The following is a 19651-nucleotide window of genomic DNA, read 5'->3' on the forward strand; positions in this document are numbered from 1 at the left end:
TCAGGAGTTTTATAAAAAACGATACTGTGTCTAGTTATGAAAGGACTTGATTTGTACATTGTAATACAATAGGATAAGAAATAAGTAGGTACTGAACTCAAAATAAAGAGAAAATATGGGTAAGACAGTAAAATGAAGGCAGAAGTAAAGTTAGTGTGCACAGATATATTCATTAAGTCCTACACAATTTCTAGAACTGGGCCATAAATTTGTCTGTAAACTTGTCTGAGGCCAAATAAAAAAAGAAAATATAATTCATTATAAACTGTATTCCCAGAGCCCTTAAGATAGTTCCAACCCATTGCTTAGATCTCACTGAGACTTTAGAAGGATGAATGTGGAAACTTCAAAAAGTGGACATAAGTGCAAAGATATATGGCTCCCCAAATCCTTGTCAAATAAAAAAAAAAGATTTAGAGATATAAGGCATTTTGAAGTCTTCTGAGGGTCCCCATTTACTCTACCACATAAAAATCTCTTACATGTGGTACAAACGCCATCAGTACCACATAACTCTGGAATCCTAGAGGTTAACTTTGGGTTGGGTTTGTATCTCCCTAGACATATTGGGTGAACCCAAGGGTATGGTCTTGCAACAGAGGCTTATTCCAGCTTAAGCTAGTCCTTGTTCTGAACCTGGAATTGGACAGCTCAGATCTTATCAGTTCTGAACCAGATTGAACCATCAGAGTTCATAGAAGCTTGTTTGGGGAAAAGTCGAGGCTTGTCAGCGCTAAGCCATATGTAAGGACTCGTAGGGAATGGTGACTAAATTTTCACATAAGACCAATTAAATTGTAACCATACCCCTAGGAGATGCTGAGTTATTACAGTTACAATACGATTTTGTCGATTTTTTCTTACTTTCTGTCATTTTGAATTTTGTAGAAACTTGAACTGGATCGATTTATGCTTTATGCTCATGGACCTGACCTTTGTAGAGAATCAGACCTTCGACATGCCATGGCTAATTGTTTTGAAGCATTAATAGGTAATTTCTCACTTATAGTCTAGTTTCCTGCATGTCTGCAATGTCTGGAGAGCACATAAAATTCAATGTGGAGACTTGGGATAAAATTACTTGTTCCCAAAGCATGTGAGGTCCCCAGTATAATACCCACCTCCTTATACTATAGTTATGTTAGTTCCTCCAGAGCAGCAGTCATGCTTTCTTTTCTTGAATTCCTTGTACCATGTCATGTACATGCTTAGTATATACTGAACTGAAGTGCAGTGTATTAATATGGGGATGGATTACTTGCCAGATTTGATTTAGGATCACGTACATAAATAAGTTTCTGGTGAGGCCCTAATACTGTTTTTGATCACATTTTAAACTATTCACAGGATTTTCTGATTTAAACATCTTGAAGACACCACATATTTAAAATCCCAGGGCTTGAGTCTCTGTAACTATTGTTTATTCACTTGAAACAAGACTGATGCAGACACTTTACTTCCTCACTCAGGCTCTTTACTTCCTCAGTTTCTTTTTTACTGTAACTAGAATATAATTAGCTGTTTGTACAGGAAAGTTATGAAGAGTTAATTAGCTGGTGATTGCAAGTATGCTTTACAATGAAACGTTTCAGTAGATTGACAGTTCCTTGATTTTTTAAGGTAAATGATTGAGTACATTTTTCAAAGGGCTTTGTACTTCCTTATCAATTTTGCCCTCTTTCTTTGAAAATGAATATAAAAGCTTCCCATTGTAGTTCCATGCTGATGATGGTAGCAAGAGAATGTTTAATAATTATCCACAGTCTTTTCACAGGTATGTCTGTTTTGCACAAATATGTCTATTTTCAGAGGGTTTGTCACGTGGAGTGACTGTGCTCTGTAGACATAATACTTTAGACGGTTAATGTTACAGTTGGCCCCATAGCCAGGCACACATGATTCAGTTCCCTTTTGTATCATTTATTGGCTCTGTGTCTTTGCCAAGTTATTGAATCTCTTTGAGGCTCAGTTTCCCCACCTATGACATGGAGATAGTATCACTCACCTCACAGAGTTGTAACCATCTTAATATCTGATCCTGGTTGCATCAAATCCAGAGCAAAGTTCCATTTCCTTTAACCCTCCCCAAAATCACCTGCTATGGGCCCCAGTCCTGTAAATCTTTTCTAATACCCTCTTACTAAGGTGCCCTTGAAGGTGAAGATAAGAATGTGAAAATGCTTTGCACAGGGCCTAGGGCATGAGTGACCCCCCAAACCCCTACTACTACTAATGCTGTCATCATCATCATTATTATTGTTATTATTATCATTATTACTACAACTATTGATAAATAATAAGTGTATTTAGTCATCAAAAGCCCTGGTGACTAAGTATCTGAATATTTTATGTGGAAAAGAGCCTTTCTGAAGACAGATGTAAAAAATATGAATTTAAGAACTACCCTACCTCAGCTATTTGATACCCAGTTAAGATGTTACTGTCGTACTTACTGGTTATGATGAATGGTAAACATGTGTACAGTGTTTAGTTATTTCAAAAAATTTTTAATAATTATTTCTAATTAAAGGTAAATGTTATCCTGATTTTTATTTGCAGAAACCTTAATTGATCTGAACTCAGATTTTATCGGTGGTCTGAAATACAAACTATAAATATAGAAAATAAAACATAACATTTTCATAAAGTTAAGTATTTGTGCATAGTTCTCTTAGTCACTAATGGTTCATACCCATATCCTTCACGATAGTTCATAGTTGGCCTCTTTTTCTTACAAAATAAGGTTTATGTTTTAGTAAACTGAATTTCATATTTCAGTCTAACTTATAACACAAAGCATAGCTAAAAGAGGGAAAATGCTACCTTTAAAACAATTGCTTCTGATCTTGCCGAATTTTTCTGTGAGTGGGTTTTGGCTTGCCTTTTTGCTTTTTTATGGAGATATGTAATTTTCTCTGAATACTAATGCAGCCTTCCTTTTGGCATTCTCTTCCTTTTATCTAGGAGCTGTTTACTTGGAGGGAAGCCTGGAGGAAGCCAAACAGTTATTTGGACGCTTACTCTTTAATGATCCGGTATTTATCTCGATTCATTTGATTTTTCTCAGTTATATATCATTACAGAAGATTTTATATCAATTAGTCTTTGTATTTTAAAGAGCGTGTAGGAGAAACAAAAACCCCAAATTTACCATAGATGGTAGATTTCAAGCACTTCAAAAATAGCATATTCAACTTTGTCACAGATGGGAAAGTTCTGTGGACATTTACACTAGTTTGTTTTCTACCCAAAACCCCATGTTTCCTCATGGTCACTTGTAAGTTAAATATGAATAGAAATAAGGTAGGACTTTGCTTTATTTTGAAGTATCTTGAAATTAATTATGATTTTATATTTTATAATCATTGGGTACCTATCCCATGCAGGCTTAGTTGAAGCTATAGCCTTTTGGCTTTTCTGTTTATGATTTGTTTTTATGTAAGTTCTGTAGACTAGATAAATGTATATTTATTTTAGAAAGTCAGTTCATAGGGAGTTTCTGATAGGGCTATGAATAAAGAATATGGAAGTACTTTTTTTTTTTAAAGCAAATTATAGTTTAAGAAAAAATGATAGATTCTAAAATAGTTTCTGTTGTTACTAAAGTATTAAGCTATTAATATTGTCAGGGCTCCCATTTTAATCCTGCATGTAATAGAGCATACTGGCTGCTTTTTGTACCCAATCAAGTCAATTTAACATTTAAAGGGAGAGGCAACTCTGTATTCCTGATTGAAATGTCATTATAATTGAATGAAATAGCCCTCATGGAGCAGTAAAGAACATAGGAAGCCAGGGTTTTAAGCTTTTGTGAAACCTTCAACGTAAGTGGCTGTCAGATGTTATTACTGTATTCCTTAGGATAGGTAAAAAAAGAAAGAATCAATACTTTTGAAAAATGGGGCCTGGATGATGCTCATATCTGAGGATTTGATCTTCTTTTACCTGTTTTTATAGAGATAGGTGGTGATTTTATACGTGTGAATTTCCTCCTGGTGGGAACATTATCTACAGGTGTTCCATGTCCCCCATTTTGTCCTACAACCTATAAACAAGTGTGCATCTTGATTTGTATCTGTAGCAGATGTATTTTAAGTCTTTTTCTCAAAACTTAAAATAACTTTGTTCTGGCCTTTATTTTTTGTTGGCAGTTTCAGCAACCTCTTTACTTTGTTTGCTCCTCCAGCCTTGCCTCTATGTGCCCCCTCACCCCTTGAACCTAGCCTCCACCTCCACCTACTCCTGCCGCTGTCCTCCCATCTTACCTGCAGCCCCCATCCACTCTGTGTTCCTGTTTTCCTGAATTATATGCAGCTTTATACCTGGCATTCTTAATTGCAATAGTTTTGTTTGGATTCTTTTCTCTCTTTAAACTGCTTCTCTCCCACTTGTCTACTTAGCAGGCTTATCTTTTATTTCCAGTACCAAGTACAATGCTGGCATGTGCAGAGTTTAATAAATATTTGTTTAAGGAATGAAATGGATAAATGACTAAATGAAAAAGCAGAGTCTGAACATTATCTTACCAATGGGACGGCTGACATTCAGAATTTGTTTTAGTCATTTTAGCGTGTCTTTCGTGAAATTGAACAGGGCTTAGTAATATATGGTCTTCTCACTTCAGCGTTTTCAAGTGTACACACTTGGACAGTCTAACTCATCTGACATCTCCATATCGGTTTACATCTCTTAGTTGTAGTATGTGAGAGATTTTGGCGAGCCATCGTACTTTTTCTTGAGTAATGGTTCTGTGAAAGTCCAGTCAGCCAAAGACAGCCAGAGACAAGCTGTAGGTTTATTGACTCCATGCATGGGGCTGGGGGAGGGGACGGGGGGGCATGCTCATAACAGGGAGAGGGCCCTTCTTTCTGAGGCCTGGGCTGGTGCTGACTGGTTCCGAGGGGCCAGGAAAGCAGGGATCAGTTCTTGTTTGGTTGCCATGTCTGAGGCCGGATTAGAAGAAGCAGGGGATTAATTTGGGATTGGGTGCTGTCAGAAGCCGAGGGGCAGTTTAGCTATTGAGTGTCCCTGGCAATCTTTATTCCGGGGGTAAGACATAGCAGAGCAGGTCAGAGGGCAGCGCTGGTGGGAGAGCAGTTGTTTCTCAAAGAGGGGGTCGTTCAGAGTTTTACAGATGCTGTAAGACCTTGAGGGAGATGCTGTTTCCTGTTAACTTGGAAGCTGGCTTTATGTGTGTCGTCCTATCAGCCCTGTTAACAGAAGGGCTGTTTTTCTTTCTCAGCCTGAACTACGTTTTACTCTTTCAGCCCCAGGATGATTTTGCCAATTCTGTGTTCTCAGGTCTGTGTGACCCTTCCCGGCTTACCCAGTACCTTCCGAGCCACTGTTTCCATTTGACCATCCAATGACCGTCTTAGAAAGATAGGGAGCAATTACTATGTAATCTTTCCTAGTCTCCCACTGCCCCGCCATACACACCCCTTTTTGTCTGTGCACATCTGTCCCAATTTCTCTGACCCGGGCCTTTCTCTGGAGCTCCAGAAATTGGAAAAAGTGTCTTTTCAAATTGCCTCTGGGCAACTTCGCCTGGGTGTTCCACAGACACCTAATTTCAACAGGTTTAGTATTTGAATTCAATACCTTAGCCCCCAAACATATTTCTCCTTCTTTAATTTTATGATCTAAACCAGAAACCTTAGGGTATTCTTTTGTCCTTAAGCTTTTTTCTCCTCATCTCCATTCAGTTGCAAACCCCGTCAGTTTGGTCCCTCGTATCTCCTGAGTGGGTTCACTCTTGGCCGTACTGCTGCGTTAACGTTTGTCCTCCTCATCTCTCACCTGCGATAATTAACCTGTGGTCCTTCCCTGCTGCTCTAGTCCATCATTCATGCTGCGTTTAGTGTTGTCTTCTTTTTCATGCACAGATTTGATTATGGTCTTTGTGGCTTAAAATCTTTGGTTTCTTTATTGCCTACCAAAGTCTGCATTACACAACATAGCATTTAATAGTTCTCATAATCTGACTCCCACCTATTTTTTCAGTCTCCTTTCTTTTCACTCCCTCTTTGTGCCATTCTAAGAATTACCTTTTTTTAATTTTTTTAATTTTTTTTTGAGTCTATTATAATTTACTAACAAATAACTGTTTATTTTATTTTATTTTTTGCTTTACAGTGGTGTGAAAATTTTTTTTTAGGTTTACAGCAAAACTGAGAGGAGGGTACTGAAATTTCCCATATGCTCCCTGCCCCACACATGCACAGCCTCCTCCACTATCAGCATCCCCGACCGGAGTGGTAAATTTGGTATAATCAGTGCACCTACACTGACACATCATAATCACCCAAAGTCCATAGTTTACCTGAGGGTTCACTCTTGGTGTTGTACATTCTGTGGGTTCAGACAGATATGTAATGACATACAGCCACCATTACAGTGTCATACGTTTTCACTGCCTTAAAATCCTCTGTGCTCTGCCTATTAAGAGTTACCCTTTTGTGTGTGTGTACCTTGAGACCTATTATTTGTGTGTATATATGGTGCCCTGCTTTTGATTCCCTCCCTCTGCTGATGTACTGAATTCCTCAGTACTCTGTGTTCTTCAGAATACAGCTGAAAAGTCACCTCCTCTTTGAAGCTTGATCTGACACCCCAGGCAGAATTTTCCTAGCACTTGGTATATATACATCACTATTATAGAATTTGTCATAGTTTATTAAATTATACTTATTTACCTTCATTCTTTCCCACTAGGCTCCTTTGAGGACAGGGATAGTGCCTTATTCGTCTTAGTAAGCTAATATGTAACAGGTATTCAATAAAAATATGCTGCATGATCTAATGTCCCAATAGTCAATGAACATTTTCCAGAAGAGCAAACTGAAGGTAGAGGCTTTACCTAAGGTCCTTGGGCTAATAGAAGGCAGAGCTGGGATTCCAGTCGAGATCTTTTCCAGGATATTTTCTCTGACCCCGAGGGGCAACATAACCTTATCTCAGTGTGCAGGGTAGAATAAAGGAAATGGATGCCATTGAAACAGGCTAGTTGTGAGGTTTTAAGCTATAACACCAAGATGGGTGACAGCAAACATCAAAGAAGAAATCAGTGTTTTTGAGCAAAGAATACATAGGAGAAAGGAGGAAGATGAATCTAGAAATCCCTGACAGTTTTGAGCTTTGGAGATTGAAGTTGGTCAGAAGAGATAGTTGTTTATCGTCATTGTTGATGTCATCATTATTAATAGTGGCATTTTCTGTGTGCCAGCACTGGGTTCAATGCTTTGAGTACATTGCTCACTGAGGCATCAGAGAACAGTCTGAAGTAGGTACTGTGATTATCTTGGTCTTACACTTGAGGAAAGGTTGGCTCAGGGAGGTTAAGTAACTTGCCAACGGGGAATCAGGATTAAATCAGGCAACCTGTCTCCTCATCCTGCACCTTTTTCTAACACCATACTCCCTAGTTTAAGGTGAAAGGTAAAAACGTATGATTTGGTCATTTAGGTATGAGGTAAAAGATGCCCATAAAGGCACTTAGAGTTATGGACGTGTAGCTTGAGTGAGAGGTCAGAACTGCAGCAGAGATGAACAAGTGATTTAAACAGAGGTAGCAGTGGGAATGGCGGGGCTCTCCAGAGAAGCAGGTAATGAATAGGTCAGGCAAGGGGCTGAAGTTTGGTAAATGTCCATTTCAGGTACAGCAGGAGGAGAAAAAGCATTGAGAGAACATGAGAAAGTTGCAGGAAGGGAGTGACATTCAGTATAATTTATGCTACAGAGAATTCAAGGGAAAGGTTATTGAATTGGTTAAGAGAAGTCCTTTAAATAGCTTTAAAAGAACAGTTTGATATTTAAGCTTGTTTTTTATATTGGCAAAATAAAACACCAAAAACAAAACCTAAGTGTATTTTATTAAGATGCAAGTTGTACAAAAATATCAGGTATTTTATTTCACTTTGTCATCATCTGTTCACAAGTGATAATATATTTTCCTATACGTCCCCCCTCCAAAAATTAAAAAAAAAAAATTCCTCTTTTAAAAGTTTTGTCATTTATCTCAAAAACCTATCATCGAGGCCAGAAAGGAGATTCAGTCGGAGGCTCCCCAGAGTCTAAAACTGAAGGAAAAACACTTTAATCCTGAGGAAGGTCTAATTATAACTGCCTCTGGATTTAACTCAGTGGATTAGGATTTTCCACAAAATTTATTCTTTTATTTTTTCTCTTATTTCAAGTATACATTTGTAATGATCCACAGTAAAAGTGTGGTCTTACAAATCTAAGTGTTTAGGAAGTAGATATGGGGTGTTTTCCAGTCCATCTTAAAACAACTCAACGATAATGAATTAGTGCCTAAATAAAGGACCATTTGAGATGAGTTTTCATTACAAAAGGCACAGCTGATGTACATTTCTGGGGAATGGTAAACTAAAAAATGTGATTAAAACAGCAGCTTAATCCAGTGTATTAGGTTAAGCAAATGGGTAACTTAGTTTTAAAAGGTGTCTTTGACTCTTGGGGGTGTGGGGGGCTCTTTTCCTCCCCAGCTTAATAGGCTAATTAGAGTCACTACAGGCAGTTTGAGTGGTGAATACACTTTAAAAAAATTAGTTTGCCAGCACTATTGAATTTGCAGTAAGTGGAGTCAGCATCTGAAATAGTTCAGTATTTCACATAATGGCATTTTATTTAGCACTCTAGAGTGTGTTAAATGGCTCCCTCAAGCATTAAAGGCATCACTCCATTTTCCAGGACTTGCGCGAAGTCTGGCTCAATTATCCTCTCCACCCACTCCAGGTAAGTGTGACCTTCCTGTCTTCAGTAAGCTTTATAACTCTGGGCATTCATGATGCTTCAGTTTGCCTTTTGTCCCTTCCTGCTTTTATCCTTTGATTCCCTTCCGTGGCTTTATGACTTTAAGCTGGGGTGTCAGACCGGAGAACTTTGGAACAAATATTAAAACAATGCCATGTGTTGCCCTCTTTGTGGTCTGGGGTGAGGTGGGGGAAGCACTGGGAGTCGCCTTCCCTCACGAGGCAGGAAGAACTACTTGTGTGGCTGTGGTTTGGTCCCCTCTCTTCCCCAAAACAGTGATAGTCAAAGCATAATATGTTGTCTCCAGTGTATCTACATGCCTGCTATTATAGGGAAAATAATATGGAAGCAAGTCTGGGCTTATTACAAAGTAGAACAAATACTAAATTAACATTGCTAAATCGTAACCTAATTTGGATCTTAGAAGTTGAAGGCTTTGACTTCGATGCATAAAACATATTGTAAATTAAAATTTTAGTACAGTATAATGACTTTTTATTCAAGATTTTGGAATTTAAAAGATCTACATATGGTGACACTTTTTTCCCCAGTTGGTTTAAAAATTCTTACTATTCTTTGCTTTTATTACCATTTTACCTTGGAGATATACATCATATATATATACACATGTAAATGTATACTCATATATACATATTTTTGTAAATGTAGTATTATGTATATATAAAAGTCATCACTAGTGGCTGAACTCTCTCATGAGAGGCTTTACAGTAATAAGTGACATTAATTCAGAGTACTTTAGAAATATTTTATGAGTATGAACTTGCTCAAAGTTCCTGAAAATATTCATTTTATTTAAACTCTTCATATTTGCTCTCTGCTAGTGGTTAAAGGCTCACTGTTATGTGGAGTACCTGACTAGTGGTATAATAATCTCTAGTGTATGCTGAATCCAGTTTTAATGATGTTCATTTGCCAAAATAGGTTGGTCCCTAGAAGACACGCAGAGGTCAAGTTACTCATTGCAGAGATTCTCAAAAGCTGGCCCCCAGGCCAGCAGCATCTGCATTACCTGGGAACTTATCAGAAAGGCAAATCCTTGGTCCTTATTCCAGTCATACTGAATCAGAAGCTCTGGGGGCAGGGCCTGGCTATCTGCTTTTAACAAGTCCTACAAGGGTTTGATGAACGCTAAAGTTTGAGAACCGCTGCGTTACCAGATAGATAGATACATACTCTCTACCAGTGCTTCTTCAGCCTGCCTCTTCCTTGGAGAGCTAGTGTAATACTTGGGATTTTGAACTATCTGTGTACAGTATTTGGCCTTGAAATCTGATAGAAGATTGGAAAATATTATTTGAGCCTTCTTTAAATATTAGGTTTGTTTGCCATTCTAAGGGATGAGAAAGAAGCTTTCGTGTTTTATTGGCATTTCAGAAATTTCTGCCCGTGGGAGAAGGAAGTTTACAAAACACTATCTTAGAATTGATAATTACTTTTGTAACTAAAAACTGCATGTGATTTTTATTTCTTTCTTTCTTCTTGTAGCTTCAGGAGCCAAATACTGATCGGCAACTTATTGAGACTTCTCCAGTTCTACAGAAACTTACTGAATTTGAAGACGCAATTGGAGTAATTTTTACCCATGTTCGACTTTTGGCAAGAGCATTCACATTGAGAACTGTGGGATTTAACCATCTGACCCTGTAAGTTAGAAATACTTATGTAGTTCTAACATGGGCATTTAGACAGGCAGTCCCAAACGTTTGCTGCACGCCCTTCCAAGGTTGGGGTCTCAAACATACTTCCAGGGAAGTCACATCGTTAGATGGATGAGCAACCAGACACCAGTGTGGACCAGAGGATATGCTCTTATCCAGTATTTTTGGTCTCATTGTCATGCATCTTATTTCTTTGTAAAGTATAAGAGAAATGTGAAGGAGGTAAAAACTTTTTCTACGAAGGGACAAATATTAAATATTTTAGGCTTTATAGGCCATGTGGTTATCTGTCATGATAATGCAACTCTGCCATAGTAACAAAAGCAGCCACAGGAAAAATGTAAATGAATGAACATGGCTGTGTCCCTTTTTACTAAAACAGGCCATACGCTGAATTTGGTCCTCCAATCCCTGCTCTGGATGAGTGATTTGAACATGAGCTAATGAAATAATTAATAAAATAACCAAAACGTTGTTTCTTTGCATGGTGTTTTTTATTCATTTTTGGCTTCTTTCCCCCAAATCAGATATTCACAGCTCTCTTTACACTGTAAAGATTAAGGATTCTTGTTATAGATTTTTTAGTCCTTAACCTAGAGTCCAGATTGGAATAATGGAGTGTATTTTTCAATAAAAAGATAAAGATTTAGCAAAGAAAATTCTTGGGCCTTTTTGCTTTGTTTTGTCTGTATGAAGATTGTCTGTGCAACATTGTTGTCTCTGCTGCACAGTTGACCCTTGAATCACACGGGTTTGAACTGCATGGGTCCACTTACATGTGGATTTTTTTCAATAAGTACGTGCTTCAGTGCTACACAGGGTCGGTTGGTTGATTGGCTGAATCTGCAGATGCGGAACCGTGGGTACAGAAGGCCGACTGTAAAGTTAAACTGGATTTTTGACTGCACGGGGAGGGGGTCGCTGCCCCTAACCCCCTCACTGTTCAAGGATTCAACTGTGCTTTATTTTTCAATTGATACTCCCCAGCTTTTGGCCAGGCACTATTTACTAGTCTTTATTTTAGCAGTTGTTTAATCCTTAAATAGTACTTACTTTACTCTCCTTTGAAACTGAACCTGTATTGACTCAGATCTCTTCTCAGTTGAGGGGCCTTAGGGAGTTATATTTAGTTTTGTGCTTTAAGCAAGATGAACACATTGCTTTTTAACATCATGACTTTTAAAAAAAATTCTCTGTTTTTTTTTTTTAATCCACAAATGCTTATTGATCTCTTTACATTGATGTTTTTTCCCAGAGGCCACAATCAGAGGATGGAATTCCTCGGTGACTCCATAATGCAGCTGGTAGCCACGGAGTACTTATTCATTCATTTCCCAGATCATCATGAAGGACACTTAACTGTGAGTTTGTATTAAATCATTTCTTCCAATACGATTGCTGTATAACAGAGAGCAAAGATTAGAAGAACCAAATATATATTTATGTAATTGACTTAGTTCTTGGTGACTTTAGCATATCATATGGTTTTGTTTCATTATGTAAATTGTGTGCAAAACAATATATGATAAGAGCTCATTTCACACTCCATTTAGTGACTGCCTGCTCAGTGCAAGACATTGAGTTAGGCTTCATGGGGGGAGCAAATATTAGTTGACACCTAGTCTATCCATAAGAAGTTTAAAAACTATGAGGAGAAATTAAAAATATAAGTAAATAACTACAAATTCTCTCTCTCTTTCTATATCTATATACATATGTATATAGATATAGTGTGGGGTGTGTGTGTATACACATACATGTACACTATAAAAAGTATAAGAGAGTAATTGTAACTAAATACAGGGAGTAGTACCATATTAAATATTATAAAGAGACATAGGGAAACTGTGCTGTTTAGGAAAAGTAAGATTTCTTTTAGCTGTGGAGTTTCTAGAAGGCTTCATGGATATGATGATGTTTGAGCCTTTAAGGATGAGTAGGATTTGGCCACTGGGAGTTAATGGGAAGAAATTTCTATGCAAAGACATTGCACACATTGGGACTGCTGAAACAAGGGCACAGCATGGAAGATCAAAAGCCTAGTTTGGCTGGACCACGTGGAGTTGAAAGGGATTTAGAGAGACAAGCCTTGATTTATGAACAAAGTGAAATAGTCCCCATTCCTCTCACCTTTGTTTTATTTTATAAAATTTCACTGAGCTTTTTTATTTGCTGCGTATGGTTTTTACTCTGTGAAACCAATCAGTAATAAAACCAGAGTGGAGAACAAAACATATCTGGAAGCCAGTCATGATGATCTCTCCCAGCCCGAGGAATAACCTTTGAGAAGTCCCTCTAGAACTGGGCATTGAAAAAGCAAATATTTTATTGGGCAAAGAAAAAGAATACTCACTATAAGACATTTTGTGAGTGCCGACGTTCTTCATTATGCTTGAGGCAAATAAGTCTTTCATACTTTGCATCTCTACAATTTCTATACATGTTTTGCTTTCAATAGAATTGGATCTTATCTCTGCAACTGTGAACCCTGGAAATAGTTTATGTGAGACACAAATGTTGGATTTAGGGAGAATATGGTTATTTGACTATGTTTAGATGTAATTTTTCAGCAGAGTTTCTAAGCCCAACAAAATATGGTCCTTTAATTCATTTACTCAGTGAATATTATGTTGCTGCTATGCCCCATGTACCATTATATGGGAAATCGGGAGTACTATTATTTTAAATTTAGTTTAAAATTAGCAGTTTGATTACCACTTAAAGTTAACTGCTTTTGGATAGACAAGAAATTCCTCTTGAATTAATAGTAAATTCTTAAGAACATACGAGCATTTACCGGAAATAAACTAGTATCTAGTGTCTTGCTCTACATTCAGGAATCAATAAATGCTCGTTCAGTATCTTCCATTAGGGAATAGACTTCATAGCTGTCAGAGTATCTGGTTGGTCGGAGAAATGGCGAACCTAAACCAAATGGCTTAAGTGGTAATTCATCTTACGGCCATAAAGAGGCCACTGTTGAAAATGTGTGACTTAAATACACACATTTACCCCTATATTCCCACAAATTAATTGTCAACTCCAGGATTCTGTGGCGCAGGGATGTATGGATCAGCAAGTTTACTGCTTCCCTTCTTGGCCACGGCACATCCCACCCCCGACCCCCAACACTGAACAGATAATGAAACCAGAACTCAGACAGGCATGAGCCCTGCCCAAAGTCTGGATAAAGGTAAAAGCAGGACTATGCTAGAGACTCCAGTTTTGTGTTCTTTCCAAAATGACTTCAGTGCTGTAACTAATTTTATCCAAAATGTGTTTATCAGCCTTGCTGTCTTAAAATTAAAGAATTTTTGGATAGCTTCTTAGAAAGATGTTAACAAAGAACAAAATTCTGATATGATGGTTTTATGAACTGTATTCACAGAAAGCTTCTGTAGAAATCAGTAGGACCAAGAGATCCGCTGACAAAACAAAGATGATCTATCATCAGTGAAATACATATTTATAAAAGATACTAACTCTCATTAATGTCTCTTTGACGTGGTTGCTCTCTCCCTCCTTGAGCCACTGTCTCCCATTGGCTTCTATGATGCTGCACGTTCCTGGTTTTCCTCTCACCTCTTGAGCTACTCTTTCTTAGCCTCCTTTGCAGGCTCATCCTATTCTATAGAGCTGATGAATATTCCAGGATGTACAAGGCTTACTCCTAGGCATTTCCTCTTCTTACTAGAGTCTCTTATAGGCAGTCTTTTCCAAGTATAGCGTTAGTTTCACTCTGTAGGCAGACTTTTAAATGGACTTCTTCAATCCCGTTTCTTTTCTGAGCTCCAGTGCCAGCTCTCTTCTCATCATCTCCACATGTTCAAGACTGAACTTGAAGTCTTCTCCCACCTGGGTCCTCTACCAGTACTCCTTGAGTAATTGAACGGCAACATCACCCATCCATTGTTGCAGGTCAGAAAGCTAGGAGTCATCTTTGATTCCTCCCTCTGCTTCCCTTCCCTATATTCTGGTCCATTCGCAAGTTTTGACAATATTACTGCTGGACAGTGTTATGTCTTCATCACCCAGATGCTCTCTACCGACCTCTGTCACCTGGACCACTGCAGTAGTTCCTGCATAGCTGTCACAGTGTTACAGGAATATGATTGACAGAGAGACCCGGTTAGAAGAGGTGGCATTTACTAAATTGCAAAGGATAGGAATCTTAAGGTTGTGTTTATACAAAGCAGTAGGCAATGCAGCAGGCTCAGATTTCCCGTGAGATGTGTGTTACTATTGGAAAAGCTGGTCTTTGCCATTCTTGTGGGCATTTTTGTACTCTCCCCTGGGGGACATTGTCTCAGGTTTCGGGTCTGTTGGACAGCGTTACGGCTTCCTACACCAGCCTTCCTGAATCAGCTCTTGCTCCCATGCAGGCCAAGTTACCTTCTGCGGCCTGTGGAGTCTTCACCACACATATTTTGTGACCACACTAGCCATTCATCGTCAGTCCACTTCAGTTGTTCCTCTTCACCTCCCCAACCTCCTCAGACCTCTTTTCTGTTGACTTCCTCTCCATGAGTCTGAATACATCTGTACGTTACTTTCTATTTTATGTCTTCAGTTCTTACTTGCCCCTAACTCCATACTCAAATATCTCCATATTTAGAAATATACTTGGATATCTAGATATACTGGATCTCTGGCTGGATTTCTATCAGGCACATCAAACCTAACATGGCCAAAACGAAACTGACTTTCACCCCCAAACCTTGGTGTTCTCCATATCAGTAAGGATCGTTCTGTTCTTAGCTCAAGCTAAAAACCTTGGAGTTATCCTTAACTCTTCTCTTTCTCTCATCCTACACCTCCTAGCCATTAGCATAGCCTGTTGATTTTACCTTAAAAGTTCGTCCCAAACATAACTACTTTTCACCAGCTCCACTGTTATCACCCTGGTCTGGACCACAATTATCTTTACCTTAAATTACAGCCATAGCCTCCCAACTGGTCCATCCCTCCCCACCCTTCAGCCTGTGTTCAGCACATCATCTAGAGGGACTGTTTTTAAAGAGAAGTCGGATTACAACTTCCTTTGTGCAAAATGTAAAGATTTCTCATCTCAAGGGTAAAAGACAATGTTGTTACCTACAAGACCCTGTATGACCTGCTTTCCTGCTGCCGTCTTAGACTTTTTCTCCTAGACACTTAACGTTAGCCTCTGTGAGATTCCTGCAGGACACTAAGCAAGCCTTTGCCTCAGGGCCTTTTACATGCTTGCGGCCAAATCCCACACCTGTGTTCAAATGTCATCACCAGTGAGGCTTTCTTTAATTCACTCTGCTTGATAGTAACCTTTTTTCCTCATCCCTAGCTCCCCTCCCCCAGCCTGGAAGCTTACCTCCATTTTCTCCTTCCTTTTTCTACTTAGCACATACTATATATTTTACTTGTTTACCGTCTCTCTTCTCTCATCAGAGTGTAAACTCTGAGGGCAGAGGTTTTGTCTATCTTCTTCACTCCTGATTCCCTGGGTCCTTGGACAGTCCTGGCATATCAGTGCTCAGCAAATATGCTGAGTGAATAATCATCATATTCCAGTCTAATGCTCTTCATTTTTTCTTTGGAGAGTGACTAATGAACAAGCCTGCCCCCCTGCCCGGCCTTGTGTCACATATTCATCTTATCACTCTGCACCTCTTACCTGGCCTGCTTTGTGTTCCTCCACGCTCTCTCCTGCCATTGGGTTTGTACATGTTCTACCTGGAGACCATTCTGCTTCCCGCCCTTACTCTCAGCTGCCCGGTATCTCCTACTCTGCATTAGATGTCAGTTCCGGCGTGACTGCTGCCTGCAAGGGAAACTTTCCAGTCAAATTTCTGTGTTCTTTTCCTTCCTGGCACTTATTTGAGTTTCCCTGTCCCACTAGCCTGGAAGTTCTGTGAGAGCATGTGTTTATTTATCACTATACGTGCAGCAGTGCCTGGTATATGTAGGCTCTCAATACATATTTGATAAGTAGAAGAATGAGAGTTTTGTGGGCAGCTAAGTCGTATAGAGAGGGAAGTGGAAGTGGCATTGGAAGGAAACAACATGTTTTTTTAATGTGTAAGGAAAGAAGCTGAAAACTATTTATGAATGTCTAAGGATTAAAAGTAATTTAAAATTTGAGGCGGATTACTTACTGCAGTTGCATTTGGCTGGGCAGAAGGCAGGGAGAGGATGGCTAATTATTCATTATTGTGATTAAAGAACACACAACTACGGGGAGGCATTAGTTGGCTCAGAGCTGTTCCCTTGCACACTCGCTTCATAGAGAATAAGGACGGTTGAGCAGATGAAATCGTGGTTTTCAAGTTTTGAATGCTGATGGGGGAAATCTATAGTGTTCTATAAGTTGGGTGTTCAAGAAGGCCTGTTTGAGAACGAATGTCAGGCTTATATAATTGTGCTAGCATGATGGAGTTGAATTGGGATGTATAGGGAAGAGTTTCTATCATAGACTGAAGTTTTGGTTTTTGAGGGTAGAACCTACTCAGTAGAGTCAGGGTAAATAGGAGAGGGTCTCAAAGAGCATTTATTTAGACAAGAATGCCTCTCTTGTCACACTTTCAACTTTTAACATTTGCATCTTTTTCACCTCTATTTCATTCTTTTCTCTTAGCCTTTACTATAAGTTTCCGAGCTAAAGATAGTTGTCAGTCCCATGCCTACAATGTGCAAGGCACTGTGCCTAGTGGAGGCATCCACCAGCAAGATGAACTTGCAGAAATTTTTGTTTGTAGAGGAATGATTTGGGGTAATGAGAAAGCAAAGATTACAGATAAAATTTGAGAACCAGTGATCTAATCCTTCCCTGCTGCCTTCAGACAGCACTAAGCATAAATCAAACAAGCTATCTAACAGATCTCTTTGAGAGGGTAGATTCCGCAGCCTCCTGTTTGAGAATTTCTCCATCACTGTCATAATTTGGCTGTTTGTATCTGACCTGCACTCCAGCGGGTAGCATTTGCATCTCTACAATTTCTATACATGTTTTCCTTTCAATAGAATTGGATCTTATCTCTGCAACTGTGAACCCTGGAAATAGTTTATGTGAGACACAAATATTGGATTTAGGGAGAATATGGTTATTTGACTATGCTTAGATGTAATTTTTCAGCAGAATTTCTAAGCCCAACAAAATATGGTCCTTTAATTCATTCACTCAGTGACTATTATTCACTGAATATTATGTTGCTGCTATGCCCCATGTACCATTATATGGGAAATCGGGAGTACTATTATTTTAAATTTAGTTTAAAATTAGCAGTTTGATTACCACTTAAAGTTAACTGCTTTTGGATGGACAAGAAATTCCTCTTGAATTAATATTAAATTCTTAAGAACATAGGAGCATTTACCAGAAATAAACTAGTTCTTTAGTTATCACGGGAAATGGAGGCCATCTGGCTACCACTGTTGGTATGAGAGACCTGTGTGGCACATCACTGTCATTTTTAATAATATGTTCTCCTTTCACCCCATGCTCTTATAGTAAAGTCCTCAAAATAATAAATCAGAGTCTACTGTTTTACACTAGATGGCCCTCTTTGGTAGCTCACGTCCCACAGCTGTGGTTTTCTCTTTAGAATCAAGAGTGAATAGAAGTTGAAGGAAGAGTGCCAATATGTTTCTTTGCTTATTTTAAACCAATAAACCTTTTTCTTATTAAAATTGAAGTTTACACTAATTAGGAAAGACTGCTATGTTGAGATAATAGAAAACATACTGGATTCTCAAAATCACAGTTGGCAATTTGTGATATTTTTGTCAGTCCTTGCCATTGCTTCAGGAACTCAGCAGTCTTTTTCTCAGCTTCACAGAGAGCCCTAACTACAGCTTTCCTCACTTTTTCTGCTAATTTCAAGTTAAATTTTATCTTTTTTTGCGGGGGGTGGGGAGGTGTTAAAAAAAGTTGTTAAGGACAGGTTACACTTAGTAAAATGGAGAGCTTTGAAGACTATTAGTGGACAGGTATCCAGAAAATTTTCATTGAAAACAAATCCAGAGGAATTCCTAGAACCTTCTATAACCGTTTTCCCATAACCAAAGAGCAAGCATATCTTGCTTAATAATGATGATGCCAGTAATAACAGCAGCTAACGTTTCTGTGTGTTTATTATGTGCCAGTCATTGTACTTAGATTGTATACTCATTCACTTTAATTCTCATCAAGTAGGTACTACTTTCTCCATGTAATGGTTGTGGAAACTGAGCCTCAGAGATACTTAGTAACTTATACAGGGTCACCTAGCCAGGAAGTGGTAGAGCCGTAGTTTGAACCCAGGCAGCTTGGCACCAAATCTTTTGCTTTTTACCAGTACATCTAACTCAAGGCATTGTTTGCAAAACAGTCTAATAACCATCTCATGCTCAGTTGGGTGCTTAATGTTCATTTTCAAGATTTCTATTAAGAAAAGTTTCTTCTTTGTAAAATAGTAATTTATAGCATCGACATCTGCAGGCTTTCCAACCTCATGTCTTACCCCATTCAAATCCATCCACCAAAATGATCTTTCTACAATCAGAAAGTTACCTTGCCACTGCTCCCATTTGACACCTTTTGGGACTCCTCTTCCCTTATAGGAAAGTACAGACTTCTTTACATCACCTGCAAGACTCTCTCTGCTCAGAGCCTGGGCAGCCTCACCTGTATCAGCTCTTCCCCACCAGACTCAGATTTCTCCTCCAGTTCCACCCAGGAATCACCTCACTGTGTCATGGCCCCTTGCTTTTTTTTTTTTTTTTTTTTTTTTGGCTGCATTGAGTCTTCATTGCTGCGCACGGGCTTTCTCTAGTTGCGGCGACCGGGGGCTACTCTTCCTTGTGGTGCACCGTCTTCTCACCGCAGTGGCCTCTCTTGTTGCGGAGCATGGGCTCTAGGTGGGTGGGCTTCAGTAGTTGTGGCACGTGGGCCCAGTAGTTGTGGCTTATAGGCTCCAGAGCGCAGGCTCAGTACTTGTGGTGCGCGGGCTCTGTTGCTCCGCGGCATGTGGCATCCTGCTGGACCAGGGCTCGAACCCGTGTCGCTTGCATTGGCAGGCAGATTCTTAACCACTGTGCCACCAGGGAAGTCCTGGCCCCTTGCTTTAATAGAGCTGTTTTGTCATCCTGGAAAACCCTTTCCTACTGTCTTAGTCTGTTCAGGCTGCTATAGCAAAATAGCACAGACAGGATGGCTTATGAACAGCAGAAATTTATTGCTCACA

The 19651-nt window shown here is 39.1% G+C and overlaps 1 protein-coding gene across 9 annotated transcripts in view; it reads left to right on the plus strand.

The window, feature by feature from the left end:
- The window catches only part of DROSHA (drosha ribonuclease III), a 121526-nt gene that overhangs the window by 85023 nt on the left and 16852 nt on the right, over positions 1–19651 (plus strand). For all 9 annotated transcript variants that reach the window (XM_082453685.1, XM_082453679.1, XM_082453683.1 and 6 more), the window contains 5 exons: positions 889–991; positions 2965–3035; positions 8713–8757; positions 10282–10439; positions 11710–11815. In XM_082453685.1, coding sequence (XP_082309811.1) covers positions 889–991; positions 2965–3035; positions 8713–8757; positions 10282–10439; positions 11710–11815 — 483 coding nt within the window. The remainder of the gene's footprint in view (positions 1–888; positions 992–2964; positions 3036–8712; positions 8758–10281; positions 10440–11709; positions 11816–19651) is intronic.

The sequence above is a fragment of the Balaenoptera physalus genome (genome assembly GCF_965194825.1).
Source record: "Balaenoptera physalus genome assembly, chromosome: 3".
NCBI classification, from domain to species: domain Eukaryota; kingdom Metazoa; phylum Chordata; class Mammalia; order Artiodactyla; family Balaenopteridae; genus Balaenoptera; species Balaenoptera physalus.